This window comes from Macaca mulatta, chromosome 9, assembly GCF_049350105.2.
Source record: "Macaca mulatta isolate MMU2019108-1 chromosome 9, T2T-MMU8v2.0, whole genome shotgun sequence".
Classification (NCBI taxonomy): domain Eukaryota; kingdom Metazoa; phylum Chordata; class Mammalia; order Primates; family Cercopithecidae; genus Macaca; species Macaca mulatta.
In genome coordinates this window covers 90160198-90182955 of record NC_133414.1, presented here as the reverse complement: position 1 = coordinate 90182955, position 22758 = coordinate 90160198, and the positions used below count along the sequence as shown (strand labels likewise).

Genomic DNA, 22758 nt, shown 5'->3' with positions numbered 1-22758 from the left:
TTAAGTTGACCTATCGCAGGAAAGCACTTGACCACAGTTAATTATTAGGTATTGAAAACATGTTGCTTACCAAAGATTTTAGAATATCTTTTTTTATTAAACACTGATTAAATTTAAATTTTTCTTTTTGCAAGGAGAAAGAATAAAAGTAAATGACTCATTAGGACAAGGAATGCATGCAGCAAAAAAACAACTAATGCGGCTGAGATCTACTAGGAATAGAATCCCAGGAGACCTGGCAAGAAATTGCACTCCCTCAAGAGTAAGTCTCAAAGGCTGGAAAGCAGTGAGGTAAGGGCCCTGAGCCGAAGCCAATTAGTACTCAGTAAACAAATCAGATCATTTTGCTTTCTGCCCAATTTCAGGCCCACCTTCTGAGCAGTTCAGATGAGAGTTCTTAAGAAAAAGAAAAAGTTCAAATTCCCATAGCAATTCAATTTACAAAGTGGCTTCTATTTGATTTGTGGAGGAACAGCCTGTGTTTTGTTTTGTGTCAGAGCTTCTGAATGGCAATTCCAAAAAATGTGCTGAGTCATGAATCCCTAAGGAAAGAAGATTTTGACAAGAACAGGCAAGAGCTGTGACAGTTATGTGATTAGGAATAACAGAGGCTCATTATTCTTCCAAATGAAGCTCTTTAATGCAAACATTAACCCTACACCAGTTCCGGGAACACTTGATGCCTCCCTCAGGTACAGAGAAGCAATGCATTTAAGAATGACAACAAAAATAATAGCTAATATTTTATTGGACATCTACCATGTCAGGTATATATACTGGGAATCTTATTTAATTCCCACAATAGCCCCCCTGGCCACAGGGACCGAGATAGGCAATCTGGTTGTGGAATCACAACCTTAACAAGTGTGTACACTGCAGTCCCAAGTATTATCCAGGTATTCATAGAGCTCTGATCATTTTAACTGACTGCGATTAAACTCCTTATTCAAAGAGGGATCTTACTGACCATCCTTTATATACAATTGACTATATAGCAGACGGTCCCGAGATTTTTGGTTTTTTTCTTTTTGAGATGGGGTCTCATTCTGTCACCCAGGCTGAAATGCAGTGGCACAATCTTGGCTCACTGCAGCTTCGAACTCCCAGGTTCAAGTGACTCTCCTGCCTCAGTCACCGGAGTAGCTGGGATTACAGGCATGTGCTAGCACACCTGGTTAATTTTTGTATTTTTAGTTGAGATGGGGTTTCACCATGTTGACCGGGCTGTTCTCCAACTTCTGGCCTCAAGTCTCCCAAAGTGCTGGGATTACAGATATGAGCCACTGTGCCCAGCCCAAGATTGTTATTAATGAAGGAGAAAGTGCATGACACTGCTAATGTAAATCATGTATTTTATGCGCTCAGTATAATATTCCCAAGTAAAAGAGAAAATGAGATGTCCTTTGTTTCAAAATGGAGCTCCCCTTTATGTTCTGGAACATCCTGAGTTAGGATAATTCTATACCAATTGCTAAGTGCTGAGGCTACCTAAGGTCATGGGACTGGTTGGCTGGCACATATGTTTTTGGTCATGACCTCCCAGTGCTGGAACTCCTGGTTCTTGGGAATTGTTCCTCATGAGCCCTTTAAAGATTGGTGGCTGAACTTTCTTCCCTGCTGACATGATTACCCTACAGAAAATTTTCTCTGTTCACTAAAGGATTGGTTTTAGAGCAACCCTCCTGGGTAGGCCTAATTTCTAAACCATGTTAGAAATTAAAGGGTTTACTTTAATTTCTACAAAGAGAAACATTTTGCGTTTTGGTTTTGGAAATTACTTATACTTTTATAATATGCTGTCCATAGTATTATGACAATTATATTTTAGATTATAAAATGAGGGTCATAATTTCCATCTCACAAGGTTATTATGAGGGTTAAACAACACAAGCTTGAAACATATTAAGAATTCTATAAATAATTGGTGAAATTATTATTAAGAATTAAGACCTGCAGAGTACTCTTTACAACAAGAGGTAAAGCTGATATACCAGCTTTTTGGAAGGCAATGATCAAAGTAGCTAAGCATTTAGAATATGCTTTTGTCCAGTCACCAAGTTCCAGAGTCTGAATTATGCCGGGTAATTTATAGTTTTACATTCAAGTGATGTGTCACTATAATTGGGTGGAGAACTAAGAGGAGAGAAAGCAACCAAACTGATGCAAAACAAAAATATTTTATTGTAACTTAAAATTCATCCCCTAGACAATAGATAACACACACATTGGATGTTATTTAGTAGACATAGTGAAGATGCCTTTGGACAATTATCAGCGTTGATGAATATGAAGATGTCACATCAAAGTCAAACTTTTTCAGGTTATTGAGTTTCCTGAACATAACATTGGCAAAAAGGAACTTTCAACACAACAGGTAGTTTTGTTTTGTTTTTTATGTCACTTATTTTATTTACTAACCTTGATAGGGACTAAAGAATGAGGTACGGAAAACTTTCCAGAAGTCTGAGTGTGGTGTAGAAGTCCAAGACATCTTGGAGCTCCATTATTGCATTATTAAGTAGAATGAACTGTTAGGAAATTCTCCATACTCCAGGTTTACTACATAGAAAAGTACTATTTATCTACCTCACAGAGGTGCTGTGAGGATTCGTGCTTATAAAGTGCTTCAGGCGCCTTCAAAGAAAGGCAACATACAAGTATAAAATAACCATACATATTTCAAAAGAAATGAAAAGATGATTTTGGCACAATGGGAAGGGTGCCTCCTATTTAAAGAACACTTGGCTATTTGTTTATAAAAACCCCCTGACCTCTTGGGTTTTTAGAAAATTATTATTTAAAAGAATAAATGTTTTTCCATTGCCGATCTTATAAAAATTCTCAATCCAGGTTGTGTTATCAGAATCACTCGAAGAGCTCAATAAAATGATAGATGCTTGGGCAACAGCCTACACCAGCAGAATTAAAAGCTCCACACATGATACCCAGGCACCTATATTTTCAAAAAGATCTGTAGAGGATTCTGATGCACACCAAAGTTTAAAACCCATTTCTTTAGGAAAAAAATCAATGTATTAAACATTGGAGTTTATCTCAAGGACATTTTTCTTAAGGTTAAATGCAGTTGAATAAGGGTATGAATTTCTTATTGCCCTTTTCCATTCCCATATCCCACGGAGACTTAGAGCATGCATAGCACATGCACACACACACACATACACACTCACTTTTAGTTCTGCCCTTGAATTAAATTTGATAGTGGTAAAATCTGATAGTAGCAAATAAATGCTTCACCGGGAGGATACGCAAGAACTTGCAACCCATCCCCACTGTGCCCAAAGCAAATGGATGGTTCCCATTTGCCAGAACGGAATGATTGAGAAATGTGTTTCCAATTTGGAAACAGGTAAAATTAGCACTTCCCGGGAAACATCAGCTGAGTGGATGGTCAAGAAACAAAAGTGAGCAAGGCTGGAGTGGCCAACCATGAAGAAAGTCTACAGTGACTACTCCTCCATTTGGAGTTACCCACATCTCAGCAAACACCTTAGGGACTGAAACAGTGTATGCTCAGTGGGTACCAAACAACATGCGAGTACTTCAGTGAGGTAAATAAAACAGAATAATGAAAACTGGTGACTGTAGGTTAAAATAACTTTTAAAAAAAAATGACCAATTTGTTCCACTGCAATTCTTAAGGCTGTTTTAGTAACCACTTTAATTTCCTGGCTGGCTTGAAGTCTTCTGTTTACTAGCAAGTCAAACATAGAGAAGAGAATGATTTATTTCCTAGTGGGCTTCACACATATCTTATCATGCTGGTTGCATCACTTTTAAAATAGGAGTGGTCTCTCTAGGTGCCTTGTGGTGGAATAAATGGAGTCGGCAGAGAAATTATACTTCTTTACACAGAGAAAGCCTTGTGAGGCTGGTCAAACTTTTTACAATGTTAAGAACTAGTGAATAACAGTAAAATAGAATAGTCCCATTGATGGTGCGGGGAGGAGAAAGAGAAAAAAAATACATGAGATAGAGGCTACGCATACACTACATAAAAAATAGGATATGTAAAAAACAATAATAATTCACTCAGAGTCATCCATTGTGAAATTTTGCTATAAGAAAATAATCTTGACTCTAGAAAATTTGCTTGAGAATCTGTTAAAATATCATTGCTATATGGCATAAAATAGCAAAAATAGTGTCTTCCAATATTCCTCTAAACATTAGAGGCAACTTTGTACAAGAAAGTTGTTGGAGCTGGCTTGGGGAGTTGCTTGTTGCATGTATTCCAAGAAGGCAAGGCTGCCAGCAGCAGAATAAAACCTCCCAGCAGGACGCAGAAGCCACTAAAATAAAATGCAATGTCATAGGTCTGGGTCCAGTCATAAAACCAACCTGAAAAGACAGTAAGAAAAAAAGTAAGTTTCATGGAAATAGTACGAACATCCAGCCCACACCCTAATTTCATCAGTTTTATATATAGCTATAATTATGATATATATTACTCTACTACTTCCAACGTGGTTTACTGGGAGTTAGAAGAAGAGAATCTCTCAAATATTTGGATAAGAATAAGCAGGCAGGCTGGGCGCAATGGCTCATGCCTGTAATCCCAGCACTTTGGGAGGCCAAGGCAGGTGGATCACGAGATCAGGAGATCAAGACCATCCTGCCTAACATGGTGAAACCTCATCTCTACTAAAAAAAAAACACACAAACAAAAACAAAAACAAAAATTAGCCAGGCGTGGTGGCAGGCGCCTGCAGTCCCAGCTACTCCAGAGGCTGAGGCAGGAGAATGGTGTGAATCTAGAATGCGGAGCTTGCAGTGAGCTGAGATTGCGCCACTGCACTCCAGCCTGGGCAACAGAGTGAAACTCCGTCTCAAAAGAAAAGAATAAGCAGGCACTTTGAGTTTCTCCCAAATGTAGAGTGAATACAAATCCCAGGGCATACATACTGGCTTTCTCAATTACATCAAAGCAGTCTTGAATAAATCATTACCATGAGATGTTCCATGCAGATTTATTTTGTACAAATTTGTGCTACTATTACAATCTGGATTTCTGTATCTGGAGATATGACAGGGAAGAACAGTAAAATGGGATGACTTTAAGATAAATATCTTACCAACGATGGGTGGTCCAAGGCTATTTCCAAGTCCAGCAAAAAACATTAATATCCCATAGGCATGGGCTAATTTTTCAATTCCCACAGTCTTTGTGGTCACATATGGAAAGATGGACCAATTACCAGTAAAAAACCCTAGAATCGCAGAAAGCAACGCCAGTGTGACATAGCTTTTGGCAAATGGAATTGCACACAAGGCCAGGCCCATGATGATTAAGGTAGCAACATAAAGATACAAGGTATTAATCCACTTGAAGTCAGCCAGTATCCCTAAAAGCAGTTTACCAACTGCTGTCATAATGCCTATAATGGAAATAAGTGGCATAATAAACTCTTCTTCTTTCACATTTGAACTTCTTGCTACATCTTCCATAAGTAATGAAGGTGGAAACCCTCCGATGTCAAAGAGTAAGATAGCAATGAAAAGGGCTGAAAATACTTTGTTTTTAAAAAGAGCCACAGTTTCTCCACAGTAGTTTTTATATAACTGCCACTTCCTTTTGGCAAGCTGTTTGCAAAAATATGTCTGTTCTGCAACTTTCTTTTTGTACGTTTCAGGCTCTTTTGTGTGTGTCACTGTGGGGTTTTTAAGAAGTAGGCTTTCTTGTTTCCAGTCACCATTGGCTAATATGCTCCTGCATTTCTCCTCACTACTGTAGCTCTTGTCAAGAATGTTTATGTTTTCTTCCAGATTCTTTCCTTTTTCATTGTAAATGCAGTATTTATCTGGTAGATCTTCTGGAGCTATTTTTTTAGGCAAAGGACAATCAGAAGATTGGAGGGGTCTCATCAGACTGCCACAGGCTAATATATTTAAAGCTAAAGCACCCACAATCAGCAAGCATCCATCCAGTCCATAGAACTCAACCAGCATCCTCTGCAGAGCAGCATATATGAAAAGGCCAACGCTTGAACCTAAAAAGGGAACGGGAACTGTTCAACCTCGTAATCTCAGGCTCTCAGGATTAGAATTTGTAGTATCACAATTCAATTTATTTTTTACACTGGCATTTATATGTAACTTTATATTAAAATCATAGTAAAGATAGAAGATAACAATAATAACAATAATATAGAAATACTGATAGAACATTTAAGAATTAGAAGTTGCAGCTCAGACACTGTTAAGCACTTCACATTGCACAATCATGTTTAATGCTTTTACTGATCCCATTGAGTAGGTCCTATTATTATTTCCAATCTAGAGATAAAGTGACCTAGGGCTGGAATGGTTGAGAAATTTGCCATGGATCAAAAATCTGTAAAGAACATAAATAGGATTCACACTCAGTCAGTTTGACCCCAATAGCCCATATTCTTAACAAGTATCATTGGCTGGGCACGGTGGCTCAGGCCTGTAATCCCAGCACTTTGGGAGGCCAAGGCGGGTGGCTCACAAGGTCCGGAGGTCGAGACCATCCTGGCCAACATGGTGAAACCCCGTCTCTACTAAAAACACAAAAATTAGCTGGGCGTGTTGCCGCACGCCTGTAGTCCCAGCTACTCCGGAGGCTGAGGCAGGAGAATCACTTGAACCCAGGAGGTAGAGGTTGCCGTGAGCCATGATTGCGCCACTGCACTCCAGCCTCATGACAGAGCAAGACTCTGTCTCAAACAAACAAAAAAACCCCAAAACAAAGTATCATCATGAAACTACTTTCTTTGCACTTATTATGTGTCAGGCTTCATTCTACATATTTATTCCAGAAAAGTAAATTTTCATATTTTACTTTTTAAAAACAGTATATTGCAGTTTAAGGATATTTAAAATGGCTTGATAGTTCAAATCTATTGCTGAATCACCAGAATGAGTGATTCACACTTTTCATGCATTAATGCAATTATGAGAAAAGTATAATTTTTAGGGTATTTAAATTACAAAGTATGCTGGTTTATACATCTGTGTAACACTGTGAATAATTCACATTTTTAGCACTGATCACACTAAACACACAGTGTTGCCAAGTTATGGTAGCCTAATCAATTGGTACTGTTCTCATCTGTTTCTGATTTCAATCTTTAAAAACAGAGCATTTTAAAATTTAAACGTTGTTGGGAAATGTCATGTGAAAAAACAGGAAAAAATAGTCTGAAAAAGTTGATCATGTGTTTAAGATGGTCAATATTAAACTACATTATAACCTCATGAGGATGCCAATAGGACCAAGCTCAGAGGCATCACTGATTGCATGGATATGATTGCTATAAAAACCCATCTTATAAAACAATTCTTCTAAATAGCCAAATGGCTCTGCCTTAGAGTTGTAAGAAAATATTTTCTTTGGGACCTCAGTTGTCCCTTCTTAACATTTTTTAAAGTTAACCCCTTCATTCCCAAAGGAAAAAAAAACTTTGCAAATATTAATGTCTCATGTTAATGTAACGGCAGCTAAAATAGACTGCTAAGAGAGTATCTCTTTGCTAACTACTGAGAAGTAGTAACAGTAGAAAAATGTAATCCTTTCTTTCTCTCATTAAATGTGGCATATACTGTAAAACTTAAAAATGCTACAGAAAACACACTGACAGAATTAAAAACAGCAGGGTGACCTCAGGTATTGCTGGCTGCATTAGTACCCATTAACTATAAATTTGTGATTTTTGCCTAACATTTCTTTGTACAGATTCTAACAAAGTGCCACATCATTAGATACTTAAAACTGCTCTAGGTGTTTTGAAAGTTCTATATTTTCACATGGAACAAATAAACAAACAACTTTCCTATTCTTGCCAACCAAGTTTATCTGTCAACATGATGAAAATCAATTCAACAGATATTTATTGAACACATAAGATAGGAGAGAGTGGGGAAAATCAAATTACACATTGGAGGCTAGTTTCCTCAGCCTTCATCCCACAAGAACATGTCTGTGGTTTAAAAAGACGCAGGAATGTTTGGGCGCGGTGGCTCAAGCCTGTAATCCCAGCACTTTGGGAGGCCGAGATGGGCGGATCACGAGGTCAGGAAATCGAGACCATCCTGGCTAACACGGCGAAACCCCGTCTCTACTAAAAAATACAAAAAACTAGCTGGGCGAGGTGGCGGGCGCCTGTAGTCCCAGCTACTCGGGAGGCTGAGGCAGGAGAATGGTGTAAACCTGGGAGGCGGAGCTTGCAGTGAGCTGAGATCCGGCCACTGCACTCCAGCCTGGGTGACAGAGCCAGACTCCGTCTCAAAAAAAAAAAAAAAAAAAAGATGCAGGATTTTTTCCCCCCAGGGTATTGAAAAGTAATTTAGAGTTTCCTGGTGGAATTTTGCAAACTGCAAAACTGTGATTTTTTATTTTTTAAGTTCCAGGATACATGTGCAGGACGTGCAGGTTTGTTACATGGGTAAACGTGTGCCATGGTGGTTTGCTGCACCTATCAACCCATTACCTAGGTATTAAGCCCCGCATGCAATAGCTAAAACTGTAATTTTTAGTCTTCAAAAAGAACATCCTAATTTTAATATAATCATTGCAAAGGGTTAAGTGAAATAAAACTAATTATGCTTCCATGCATGTTATACATTATTACAAAGAGAAAATATTAAATGGTGTTCAGGGAACACAAAGCAGTGAGAAATACAGCCATGCTTTAACTCATTAATACCAGGGATCAATAACTTCTGGAAAGGATCAGAGAGTAAATATTTAAGGCATAGAGGGTGTACAATCTCTGTCCCAAACACTCAACTCTGCCCTTGAAGCATGAAACCAGCCAGGGACAATCCATAAAAAAACAAGTATGGCTGTGTTATAATAAAATTTTATTTATGAACACTGAAATGGAAATTGCACCTAGTTTTCACATATTATGAATATTCTTCTTTTGATTTTTTTCAACATTTAAAAAAGTAAAAAGCAATCGTAGCTTGTTAATCATACATAAACCAGCAGTAGGCCAGATTTGGCCCATGGGCATTTCTGGACCAACCCCTGTTCACTACGAAGGAAGATCGCTTTCCCCAAACCTTTATTTCATGCCCACATTCCTTTCTTTCAACTAGATCACAATATTTCAAGTGTTTGGATGTGGGGTTTCTTTTTAATTTTTAAAAAACTCTACTGTGACTTTTGTTTTGTTTATCATATCTTTGACTGAAGGTGGGTTCATACTTCTCCCTAATTTCCCTTCACCGAGCTCCCTGTGAGTTGAAACTGAAAACTCCTTTCAATCTTGACTGTCCATAGTTGCTTCATTTTTTATTTAGTGTGCTATGGACCAGGCCCCTGTGCCCTCCTCTCAAGACTGAGTGAAAAGCAAGATCGATCATCTGTCACAGCATGCAATTCCCAACACCTTCAAAACAAATAAATTTGGACATTAGGGAAACCTAGGTCAGAATTATAACTTCTAACACTTGAGAGCTCTTGTCATGTGCCTTACACATACATCCCTTTCATATGTCCAATAACCCAATGTGATGGGTACTATTTGTAAATCAAAAATAAAATTCTAAGCCACCCAGCCAGCTGATGGACCCTCCCCTTGGCCAAGGATATTCCGAAGTAAACCTGAAACACTAGTTCAGGCCATGATAAGGTCAGAGGGATGGGGGCTAGACATGCCTCATTTTACTCTCCCCTCTTTGGAATTCAGACACAGCTGAGCAGTATTAACATTAAAACAGGCACCTTAAGATTGAAAGAACAGACTCTTTAAGTCTGATAAGAAATACTCCCTTCTATTGATTCTATCTGCATAATGGGACTCTTGGTCTCCATAACCCCTTGTCTTAACCCAGACATTCCCTTGTATCGAATCAGGATCTTTAGACAATAACTTAATCCTTTCAATTTACTGCCAATTAAAAAATTCCTGAATCCACCTACAACCTGGACACCCCTGTTTCCAGTTGTCCTGCCTTTCTAGACCAAGCCAATGTACAACTTAAATGTATTGATCGATGTCTTATGTCTCCCTAAAATGTATAAAATGAAGTTTAGCCTGACCACCTGAGACAGAATCTCGTGGGACTGTGTCACGGGCCACTTGTTGCTCATGAAAATTCAAATATTTTAAAGAATTTGACTCTTTTCATCAACATACTATTATCCCCAGTTTACAGTTCCGAAACGGAGGCACAGAACAGTTAAGTAACTTGTCTAACACCAGATAGCTAGTGAGTGACAGAAGGAGCATTCAAAACTAGACAGTATGGATCCAGGATCGTGCTTCTAACTCGACGTCATGCTGCCTCTACAGAAAATACAGTACAGCTGAGACCCACTGTCCTTGAAGCTGCCATACCTACTCTCACAGTCCTTCCTACACTTGTAGAAGATCCTCACAGGTTCTGCAAACTGCAATCCAACTACTCTGGATTCCCCATCTTCTGTGTCTGCATCCCTTCTCCCATCACTGCCTTAGCCATATCCTCTGACTCTGGCCTTGTCTCCGCCTAGACCACAATTCCCACTTCTCACCAGGCAGTGCTTCTTAAAATACACAGGAGAAATATCCAGCTGGATTCAATTCAACCACGAATCACTTTGTTGCCACTCGGTTGGCCTCAGGAACAAAATATTAGTTTGGATCCTGTTGCCAGAATAACTACCGACGTTCTTCAGCCTAGCTAAAAGCCTGACCTTCCAGGGTTACCCACCTGCCTGGGGCTGCTGCCTTTCTTTCAGAGACATCCTGGCCAGAGAGAAGGAATCTAGAGAGCAGGAGTGGCTTTCAAAAGTCTCTAAGATATCTAATTTGGGGGCATTCAATGTCCAACGTAACATATGAAGAGAAAGCTTATGGGCCCAGTAAATTGAGAGTCACATGCTGGTGAAGACTTTGCCAAAAGAAAAAGCAAGCGCTTCTAGAAAGTACTTTATCCCTGAAAAAGGTAGGAGAAAAGGAAGGAAAAAAGGGATAAAGTGCTTTCTAGAAGCGCTTGCTTTTTCTTTTGGAGAAAAAAGAATAAAAAGGAACAAAGCCTCCAAGAAATATGGGACTATGTGAAAAGACCAAACCTACTTTTGACTGGTACACCTGAAAGTGATGGGGAGAATTGAACCAACTTGGAAAATACACTTCAGGATATTATCAAGGAGAATGTCCCCAACCTAGCAAGACAGGCCAACATTCAAATTCAGGAAATACAGAGAACAACACAAAGATACTCCTTGAGAAGGGCAACCCTAAGACACATAGTTATAAGATTCACCAAGGTTGAAATGAAAGAAAAAATGTTAAGGGCAGCCAGAGAGAAAGGTCAGGTTACCCACAAAGGGAAGCCCATTGGACTAAAAGCGGATCTCTCTGCAGAGACCTTACAAGCCAGAAGAGAATGGGGACCAATATTCAACATTCTTAAAGAAAAGAATTTTCATCCCAGAATTTTATATCCAGCCAAACTAAGCTTCATAAGTGAAGGAGAAATAAAATTCTTTACAGACAAGCAAATGCTGAGAGATTCTGTCTCCACCAGTCCTGCCTTACAAGAGCTCCTGAAGCAAGCACTAAATATGGAAAGGAAAAACAGGTACCAGCCACTGCAAAAACATACCAAAATGTAAAGACCATCAACACTATGAAGAAACTGCATCAACTAATGGGCAAAATAACCAACTAGCATCATAATGACAGGATCAAATTTACACATAACAATATTAACCCTAAATGTAAATGGGCTAAATGCCCCAATTAAAAGACACAGACTGGCAAATTGCATAAAGAGTCAAGACCCATCGGTGTGTTATACTCAGGAGACCCATCTCATGTGCAAAAACGCTCGTAGGCTCAAAATAAAGGGATGGAGGAAGATTTACCAAGCAAATGGAAAGGAAAAAAAAGCAGGGGTTGCAATCCTATTCTCCGATAGAACAAATTTGAAAGAAACAAAGATCAAAAAAGACAAAGAAGGGCAGTATATAATGGTAAAGAGATTGATGCAACAAGAACAGCTAACAATCCTAAATATACATGCACCTAATACAGGAGCACCCATATTCATAAAGCAAGTTCTTAGAGACCTACAAGGAGACTTAGACTCCCACACAATAATAGTGGGAGGTTTTAATATCCTGCTGTCAACACTGGACAGATCAATGAGACAGAAAATTAGCAAGGATATTCAGGACTTAAACTCAGCTCTGGACCAAGCAGACCTAATAGACATCTACAGAACTCTACACCCCAAATCAACAGAATATACATTCTTCTCAGCATCACATAGCACTTATTCTGAAACAGATCACATAATTGGAAGTAAAACACTCCTCAGCAAATGAAAAAGAACAGAAATCATAACAAACAGTCTCTCGGACAACAGGCAATCAAATTAGAACCAGAATTAAGAAACTCACTGAAAACTGCACAACTACATGGAAACTGAACAACCTGCTTCTGAATGACTACTGGGTAAATAACAAAATTAAGGCAGAAATAAAAGTTCTTTGAAACCAAAGAGAACAAAGACACAATGAACCAGAATCTCTGGGACACAGCTAAAGCAGTGTTTAGAGGGAAATTTATAGCACTAAATGCCCACAGGAGAAAATGGAAATATCTAAAATCGACACCCTAACAACTCAATTTAAAGAACTAGAGAAGCAAGAGCAAACAAATTCAAAAGCTAGCATAAGACAAGAAACAACTAAGATCAGAGCAGAACTGAAGGAGATAGAGACAAGAAAAATCCTTCAAGAAAAAAATCAGTGAATCCAGGAGCTGGTTTTTTGAAAAGATTAACAAAATAGATAGACCACTAACCAGACTAATAAATAAGAAAAGAGAATAGAATCAAATAGACACAATAAAAAATGATAAAGGGGAGATCACCACTGATCCCACAGAAATACAAATCCCATCAGAGAATACTATAAATACCTCTACACAAGTAAACTAGAAAATCTAGAATAAATGGATAAATTCCTGGACACATACACCCTCCCAAGACTAAACCAGGAAGAAGTTGAATTCCTGAATAGATCAATAACAAGCTCTGAAATTGAGGCAGTAATTAATAGCCTACCAACCAAAAAAATGCCCATGACCAGGCAGATTCACAGCCAAATTCTAACAGAGGTACAAAGAGGAGCTGGCAGCATTTCTTCTAAAACTATTCCAAACAATAGAAAAACAGGGACTCCTCCCTAACTCATTTTATGAGGCCAGCATCATCCTGATACCAAAACCTGGCAGAGACACAACAAAAAAAGAAAATTTCAGGCCAATATCCCTGATGAACATTGATGCAAATTTCCTCAATAAAATACTGGCAAACCAAATCCAGCAGCACATTAAAAAGCTTATCCACCACAATCAAGTTGGCTTCATCCCTAGGATGCAAGGCTGGTTCAACATACGCAAATCGATAAACATAATCCATCACATAAACAGAACCAATGACAAAAACCAAATGATTATCTCAGTAGATGCAGAAAAGGCCTTGGATAAAATTCAACACCCCTTCATGCTAAAACGTCTCAATAAATTAGGTATTGATGGAACATATCTCAAAATATGACAAACCCACAGCCAATATCATACTGAATGGGCAAAAGTAGAAGCATTCCCTTTGAAAACCAGCACAAGACAAAGATACCCTCTCTCACCACTTCTATTCATTATAGTATTGGAAGTTCTGGCCAAGGCAATCAGGCAAGAGACAGAAATAAAGTGTATTCAAATAGGAAAAGAGGAAATCAAATTACCTCTGTTTGCAGATGACATGATTGTATATTTAGAAAACCCCATTGTCTCAGCCCAAAATCTCCTTAAGCTGATAAACAACTTCAGCAAAGTCTCAGGATACAAAATCAATGTGCAAAAATCACAAGCATTCCTATACACCGATAATAGACAGAGAGCCAAATCATGAGTGAACTCCCACTCACAATTGCTACATAGAGAATAAAATACTTAGAAATGCAATTTACAAGGGATGTGAAGGACCTCTTCAAGGAGAACTACAAACCACTGCTCAAGGAAATAAGAGAGGACACAAACAAATGAAAAAACTTTCCATGCTGATGCATAGGAAGAATCAATATCGTGAAAATGGCCATACTGCCCAAGGTAATTTATAGATTCAACGCTATTCCCATCAAGCTACCATTGACTTGCTTCATAGAATTGGAAAAAACTACTTTAAATTTCATATAGAACCAAAAAAGAGCCCATATAGCCAAGACAATTCTAAGCAAAAGGAACAAAGCTGAAGGCTTCACACTACCTGACTTCAAACTACACTACACGGCTACAGTAACCACAACAGCATGGTACTGGTACCAAAACAGAGATAAAGACCAATGGAACAGAACAGGGGCCTCAGAAATAACACCACACATCTACAACCATCTGATCTTTGACAAACCTGACAAAAACAAGAAATGGGGAAAGGATTCCCTACTTAACAAGTGGTGTTGGGAAAACAGGCTAGCCATATGCAGAAAACTGAAACTGAACCCCTTCTTTACACCTTATACAAAAATTAACTCAAGATGGATTAAAGACTTAAATGTTAGACCTAAAACCATAAAAACTCTAGAAGGAAACCTAGGCAATACCATTCAGGACATAGGCATGGGCAAAGACTTCATCACTAAAACACCAACAGCAAGGGCAACAAAAGCCAAAATAGACAAATGGGATCTGATTAAAGTAAAGAGCTTTTGCACAGCAAAAGAAACTATCATCAGAGTGAACCAGCAAACTACAGAATGGGGAAAATTTTTGCAATCTATCCATCTGACAAAGGACTAATATCCAGAATCTACAAGGAACATAAACAAATTTACAAGAAAAAAAAACAACCCCATCAAAAAGTGGCAAAGGATATGAACAGACACTTTTCAACAGAAGACATCTGGCCAGGCACAGTGGCTCATGCCTGTAATCCCAGCACTTTAGGAGCCTGAGGCAGGCAGATCACAAAGTCAGGAGTTTGAGACCACCATGGCCAATGTGGTGAAACCCTGTCTCTATTAAAAATACAAAACTTAGCTGGGCGTGGTGGTGGGCACTTATAATCCCGGCTACTCGGGAGGCTGAGGCAGGAGAATCACTTGAAACTGGAAGGTGGAGGTTGCAGTGAGCCGAGATTGTGCCACTGCACTCCAGCCTGGACAAAAGAGCGAAACTCCATCTCAAAAAAAAAAAGAAAAAGAAAAAAGAAAAGAAAAGAAAAAAAGAAGACATTTATGCAGCCAACAAACATGAAAAAAAAAAAAAACTCATCATCACTGGTCATTAGAGAAATGCAAATCAAAACCACAATGAGATACCATCTCATGCCAGTTAGAATGGCAATCATTAAAAAGTCAGGAAAGAACAGGTGCTGGAGAGGATGTGGAGAAACAGGAATGCTTTTACACTTCAATCATTGTGGAAGACAGTGTGGCGATTCCTCAAGGATCTAGAACTAGAAATACCATTTGACCCAGCAATCCCATGACTGGGTATATACCCAAAGGATTATAAATCATTCTGCTATAACGACACATGCACATGTATGTTTATTGCAGCACTATTCACAGTAGCAAAGACTTGGAACCAACCCAAATGTCCATCAGTGTTAGACTGGATAAAGAAAACGTGGCATGTATAGGCAGGGCGCGGTGGCTCACGCCTGTAATCCCAGCACTTTGGGAGGCCAAGGAGGGCAGATCACCTAAAATCCGGAGTTCGAGATCAGCCTGACCAACAGGAAGAAACCCTGTCTCTACTAAAAATACAAAATATTAGCCAGGCATGGTAGCACATGGCTATAATTACAACTACTCAGGAGGCTGAGACAGGAGAACTGCGTGAACCCAGAAGGCAGAGGTTGCAGTGAGCCAAGATCGTGCCATTGCACTCCAGCCTGGGCAACAAAGTGAAACTCCATCTCAAAAAAAAAAAAAAAAGAAAAAAAAAGAAAGAAAATGTGGCACATATACTCCACAGAATACTATGCAGCCATAAAAAAGAATGAGTTCATGGGACATGAGTGAAGCTAGAAACCATAATTCTCAGCAAACTAACACAGAACAGGAAACCAAACACCACATGTTCTCACTGATAAGTGGGAGTTGAACAATGAAAGCATATGGGCACGGGGAGGAGAACATCACACACTGGGCCTGTTGGGGGTGGGGCTAGGGGAGGGATAACATTAGGAGAAATACCTAATGTAGATCATGGGTTGACAGGTGCAGCAAACCACCAGAGCACATGTATACCTATGTAACAAACCTGCACGTTCTTGCACATGTATCCCGGAACTTAAAATATAATAATAATAAATAACAAATAATGAGATGGTTTACTTTGGAGTTTCAGGAAGCAAATACAATGGATGAAAAAATAGCTTTTAAAAAAATATCATAAACACTAGTTTTCAAGTTTTATGGTCATTTAAATTTAAGTTTCTAAAAGTGCTTTGACAATCATAGGTGTCCATGTAAAAATTTATTAATGTTATACTAAATATCAGTTTACAATTTTAGAAGAGCTATATATTTTAGAAAACATCCCATATAAGACATAAAAATTTATAATGTAAAAAAAGAAAAAAGAAAAAAGAAAGTCACTGCCATATTTACGGTGTAAAATAAACTTTCCTTCTAGAAGTAAAGAAATTATTTTGCTACATGATTGGTAGCTGGGTAATGATTGGTTAAACATGTCTGTGGTTGGTAACTTTTTACTTTGTTTAGCAGACTGAATGGTGACAATACTGTACTCAATTTGAAAATTTACCTGTTGAAATCAGGCCAAGCGCTAGGCCTCGGCGATCGTCAAAATACTGGCACGTAATGGTCACTGTTGCAGTGTATAATAAACCACATCCAAGACCTAAGCATGAGAAGACATTGCATAAATTAAGACACTGCATTACATCAATGCAAGAGAAAAAAGGAAAAACAAGTATGCCCAATAGGGCATTCCATTATTCACTGGCTAAAACTGTTATAAGTACAGACTCCTAGATTCCTTCCATGTGTGTAGCCCCAATAGACACCATTGGGCAGCCTCATTTTTCACCCCATACCCTAGATCAGGATCAAGTAAAAAAGCATCCAATGTCTAAAGCACGAATGAATAATGCCAATGTAAATTAAGACATTATGGAGAGAGAGAAAAAATGGCTAAATTCACATACAAAACAGCAAATTTGATCAAGTTTGCCCCTTAGAGATCTATGCCTCTTCCAAGTCGTTGCCCCCAGCTCAGTGTTCTTCTTCTAAGTCCTCTAAACAACTTTTTAAAATACACTTGATCACTCAAAGCTATTTTGTTACAGTTTAGCCTGCACAACCCAGTCTGCAATATGAAGGCCCTGTGGGGTTCTTATATCATCTCACCACAGTGAAATTTATATCTGTAAGTCTTCGTCTTTTAGAGGTGCATATTACCTTATTTAGAAGTAAAATGTAGTAATGTCTTTACTTTAAAATACTTTCACCAAAAAAAGGAAGCACATACAACAAAACACTAACAACTATGGTTGTTTGCTATACTATTCACTTTTCTGTAAATTTGAAATTATTTTATAATTAACAACAAAAAAGTTACAACTAAATTTTTGTTCCTGAATCACAAGGGTAATATTTATCTCCAGATAATCTCCAAGGCTCTTGTTTGCTGGCTTAGTATTTTCTTCCCTTTTAAGAATCTGACAACCCCAGTTTGTTTTTCATATAACTCTCCTTTGGCCCTCAGTCATTTACTTTATGCCTTTCTTCCACAACATTATCTGTTCTTGAGGATCACTCTAAAACAACACAAGAGCCATAGTCTAACAACCGAATTTTAACTATGGCCTATTACGTGAATTATTAAGGTCATTTTCATTACTTAAAATAGCCACCTGGACTATGATTTAAATGAATACATGAGGTTTAACAAATACACTGCATAAACATTTTAGGAAATCAGCACTTAACCCACAACTCAGATGATCATCCATGATTGCATACAGTCTTATTAATGAAATGAGAGAGATTAAAACAATTAGACTTTAAATAACCCTTTAAAAATAGAGTGCCCTTTGATGTCATTTATGGGGAAAAAATACTTTCAAAATCTAAGGCATGAGTTGGATTAATTTATACAGTTGTCATTACTACACAGAGGACATTTCAGAACATGAAATAAGAACTGTTTCTAACCAATCAATTTTGTGAAGCCAATAACTGTCACCCTTAACTAAGACTATTTCTGAAAGCCTTTGGAGGAGGCTTTATTGTAAATAATGCAAATTTACATTTGCATTATTCATTCATATTTTCTGTGATTTCATTGTCAGAGCTGTGTCAAAGGTTAAGCATCGAAGACATGAAAAAAAAGACATTTCAGATTACTAAGTGTCAATGCCAAAAAAGTTGAAACAGCAACTTTTAAACTTTAAATCTTATACTAAAGTGAATTTTTAAAAATGATTTGAAAGTCTTAGGGTTCAGATAAGATTACTTCACTTTTTTTTAACGTACCAGAAATCTGAAATGCATTTACTTTAAATTTGTCAGAAAGCAAAAGTTGAGGCCAGACACGGTGGCTCATGCCTGTAATCCCTGCAGTTTGGGAGACTGAGGTGGGAGGATCACTTGAGGTCAGGAGTTTGAGACAAGCCTGGCCAATATGGCAAAACCCCATCTCTACTAAAAATACAAAAAAATTAGCCAGGCAACCAATGGCACACACCTGTAGTCTCAACTACTCAGGAGGCTGAGGCAAGAGAATCATTTGAACTCTGGAGGTGGAGGTTCCAGCAAGCTGAGATCGTGCCATTGCACTCCAGCCTAGGCAACAGAGTGAGACTCTGTCTCAAAAAAAAAAAAAAAAGAAAGAAAGAAAAGGTGGCATGATTTACACTCTTAATCTGCATCAGGACAACCTTAAACCAGTAGCTGTTAAAGAGAAGTCTGTGTACCTACAGTCCCTAAGATCTTTCATGAAGTTAGTCAAGTCAAAACTATTTTTATAATAATACTGAGATGTTCTCCGCTCTTTTCACTATGTTCACATTTATGCTGATGGTGCAAAAGAGATGGTGAGTAAAACTGCAAAAAGCCTACCACAAACTAAGGTATTCCTAAGGAACTTGACACTTTATAGGCTTCACCACCACACCCTCACAGTCAAAACAAACACATTTGCTTTCAATGCTTCACCTGAATTACAATAATTGCTGCGAGGATAAGCACTTACGATTGTTTTATAGCTAGCTAAAATAACCACTTTTAAAATAGAACATCATTTTATTTGAAACAATGTCTGACAGACAAACTACGGTTATTTAACCTTGGGTGTCTGGCCGATATTTTCTTGGAAATGAACCAATGCTGGGAAACAACTGGCAGTAATTGTTACCAATGATAAAATTCATGTTTTCCAGCAAAAAAACAAAAAACAAAAACAAAAACAAAAACCAGAATTTTGGAAAACTTGTATCTGTCACTATGCATTTGACAGCTTCCCAATTCATAAAGATTTCTGATGAGCTTTTGGTAATATTAACCAAAGTGATGTTTTACAATAAAATGTGTTAACATTTTTAAGTTCTTGCATAACTCAGCAAATCAATATTTTTCAAATAGCCAATGCATGAAGCTACAAAGTTAGGTTTGAGTAAAGATCTATTCAAAGCACAGAATAAACAAATGGATTTCCTATAACAGAGTATGAAAAGTATACTGATACAGTATCAGGTTCACCATTGCAATTAATCCTTAGGAAACTATCACTTACCAAGTTTCGGTAGAGGAATATCTATAATTACCTATAAAGGCTATTCAACACTCTTCCCTTTTCTAATTACATCTTTGTGTGTGAGACCAGATTTTCTTCATATACACTTCAATCAAGAAGCATATTGTAACATATTGAGTACAGAAGTAGATAGGAGAATATAGCTGCCTTCTATGAAACCAGACATTAAAGAGATTTGCAAACATGTAAGACAATGGCACTCTTTTCACCAAATTTTGTTTGCTTTGGAAAACAGTTATTTTTCATAATAAATATAATATTTATGTTAACATGTACTAGATTTGTTATTTTGAAATGAATAGCTAAATATTTGTAAATGTTGTATCTCTTAATACAGTACATTTTAATAGACTAAATCTAAGTATAATATTCATAATCAAAAGTTTCTTGGTATCTTAAATAAAAGAATATAAAGGGCCCCAAGATCAAACAGTTTGGAAACCACTGCCTTAAAGCATTCCTTGGCCTCCAACCAGTTTGGATCAGACCCCTGCCAGTGAAAAAATTCTGTGTACCAACCTCCAGTAAAAGTATAACAATTTTAAAATTAAATACTTGTACTACTGACAATTCACAGCATCAGTATTAGTAAGGCATAGTTGTTTCCCTTTCTTTAAATGGTAAAAACTAAATATATTTACATGTTGCAACATTTCATTTCCACACTTTACCTTCCATTTCACACACTGGAGACACAACTGCAGAGGCCTCTGTCCCCTCATCTCCTCTCATCAAACCAGACATCAAGCTCTTTTTCACACCCATGGCCTAAATTGTCAACCTCACTCTCTCTCTGCACTAACACTGCCTCAGTTCATCTCCTCATCTTTTTTTTTTTTTTGTCTCATCTAAGGCCTCCTAATAGCTGTCTCAGCCTTCAGTACCTTTCCCACCAATCTGTCTTCTAAACTGTTGTCATACAGTTCTCATCATGTCATACTACTGCAATAAAGACCACATAAAACGGTTAGCATCTGGCTTCTGTTACACACCATGCTTTGACATATTTACAACTCCTCACACCATCTGTGCATTCCTTAACAAATGTATATAAAAAGACTGCTGTTTAGCCATTCTATCTTGCTTCTCTGAGTACTTAGGCTACCGAAAGGTCCCCCTCACACCATCCCCACTCCCCTTCTAACCGTATTCACTTGAACCACTTCCTGCCTGTTCTTCAAGACTCAGCTTAAGCATAAATTAAGCATTAAGCCTCCACCGTGTCTCCCCTGCACACGCACATACATTGGCTTCATCACTGCACTTATTGTGCTGTGCTATAAGTTACATATTTTCAAGTCTATTCCTCCAACTAGACAATTGGTTGTGTGGCTTTGGCAAAGTCATTTAAACTCGAATTCCTAGTTTCTTTATCTGTCAAACAATCTCGTAAGATAGTTGTAAAAATTAAGAGACATAAAAAAATGTAAAGATGTAGTTTCTGCCCCTACACTATCATGAGTACTAAAAAATATCCATTATATTGGTATACTTTTTTCATTTTCACCTGAGTATTATGGCATTATGTAGATACTGCCTCAGACTACATTAAAAAAATCATAGTACCTTATTATACCTGTATATCCATGACACTTAAAGATTATCTTCAATTATACAACAATTTTGAAAGAGGGGGCTTGTAAATCTCTATTTCTGCTAAAGCGAATATACAGGAAATGCCCTTTATCTCATTTGGCAGAATTACAGTAAGAGAATCAGACTGTCAGGCCGGGCGCGGTGGCTCAAGCCTGTAATCCCAGCACTTTGGGAGGCCGAGACGGGCGGATCACGAGGTCAGGAGATCGAGACCATCCTGGGTAACACAGTGAAACCCCGTCTCTACTAAAAATACAAAAACTTAGCCGGGCGAGGTGGCAGGCGCCTGTAGTCCCAGCTACTCGGGAGGCTGAGGCAGGAGAATGGCGTGAACCCGGGAGGCAGAGCTTGCAGTGAGCTGAGATCCGGCCACTGCACTCCAGCCTGGGTGACAGAGCGAGACTCCGTCTCAAAAAAAAAAAAAAAAAAAAAAAAAAAAAAAAAAAAAGAGAATCAGACTGTCTACAAACATGTTTCTTTTCCCTCCCCACTCTCAGTGGACTACGCAGATATTACCAAAAAAGGGCAGTGGCAGGAGGCGGGGGGGGGAAGAAAATGGAATTCTTCCAAAAATCAGGAAGGGAATAATAAGAAAACCATAATCAGGTAGCTAAATAACAATATATTCTAAAGAAAAGAGAATACAAGGAATTGATTTTGAGTTGTGCTTTTCAGAAAAGCAAAGAGAAATTATTAGAAAGAGGCTTGAGCAAATCATTACAGGCACATTTCCTGCACCGCCACCTCCTACCCACCTAATTTTCATCTCCCACTGTATTGCTTTTTCCCCGGTTTAGTAATTTTATTGAGAAAACAGGAGCCTCAATTACCAGATTTGGCCGTGTGGCTTACAATCACTTGCCAATCCATAAAGATTTCTAATGAACTTGTTGGTAATATTAACCAAAGTGATGTTTTACAATGAAATGTGTTAACATTTTTAAGTTCTTGCATAACTCAGCAAACCAATGTTTTTCAAATAGACAACGCATGATGCTACAAAATCAGGTTTGAATGAAGATCTATTTAAAGTACAGAATAAACAGAGGCCGGGTACAGTGGCTCACGCCTGTAATTCCAACACTTTGGGAGCCCAAGACTGCGGATCACCCGAGGTCAGGAGCTTAAGACCAGGCTGGCCAACATGGCAAAACTCATCTCTACTAAAAATACAAAAATGAGTCAGGCGTGGTGGCATGCTCCTGTAATCCCAGCTTCCTCGGGAGGCTGAGGCAGGAGAATCGCTTGAACCCCTGAGGCGGAAGTTGCAGTGAGACTCCATCTCAAAAAAACAACAACAAAAACAAAGTGCAGAATAAACACATGAATTTACAGAGTACAAAAGCTATACTGATATGGTATCAGGTTCCTCATTGCTGAGGCGGAAGTTGCA

At 38.2% G+C, this 22758-nt stretch overlaps 1 protein-coding gene across 10 annotated transcripts in view; it reads right to left on the bottom strand.

Moving 5' to 3' along the window:
* Positions 1-2158: 2158 nt before the first annotated feature.
* Positions 2159-22758, bottom strand: part of SLC16A9 (solute carrier family 16 member 9) — a 60260-nt gene continuing 39660 nt past the window's right edge. For all 10 annotated transcript variants that reach the window (XM_001096810.5, XM_077946720.1, XM_077946721.1 and 7 more), the window contains 3 exons: positions 16758-16853; positions 5094-6008; positions 2159-4359 (listed from right to left, as the gene is read on the bottom strand). In XM_001096810.5, coding sequence (XP_001096810.3) covers positions 4181-4359; positions 5094-6008; positions 16758-16853 — 1190 coding nt within the window. In that variant the 3' untranslated portion in view covers positions 2159-4180. The remainder of the gene's footprint in view (positions 4360-5093; positions 6009-16757; positions 16854-22758) is intronic.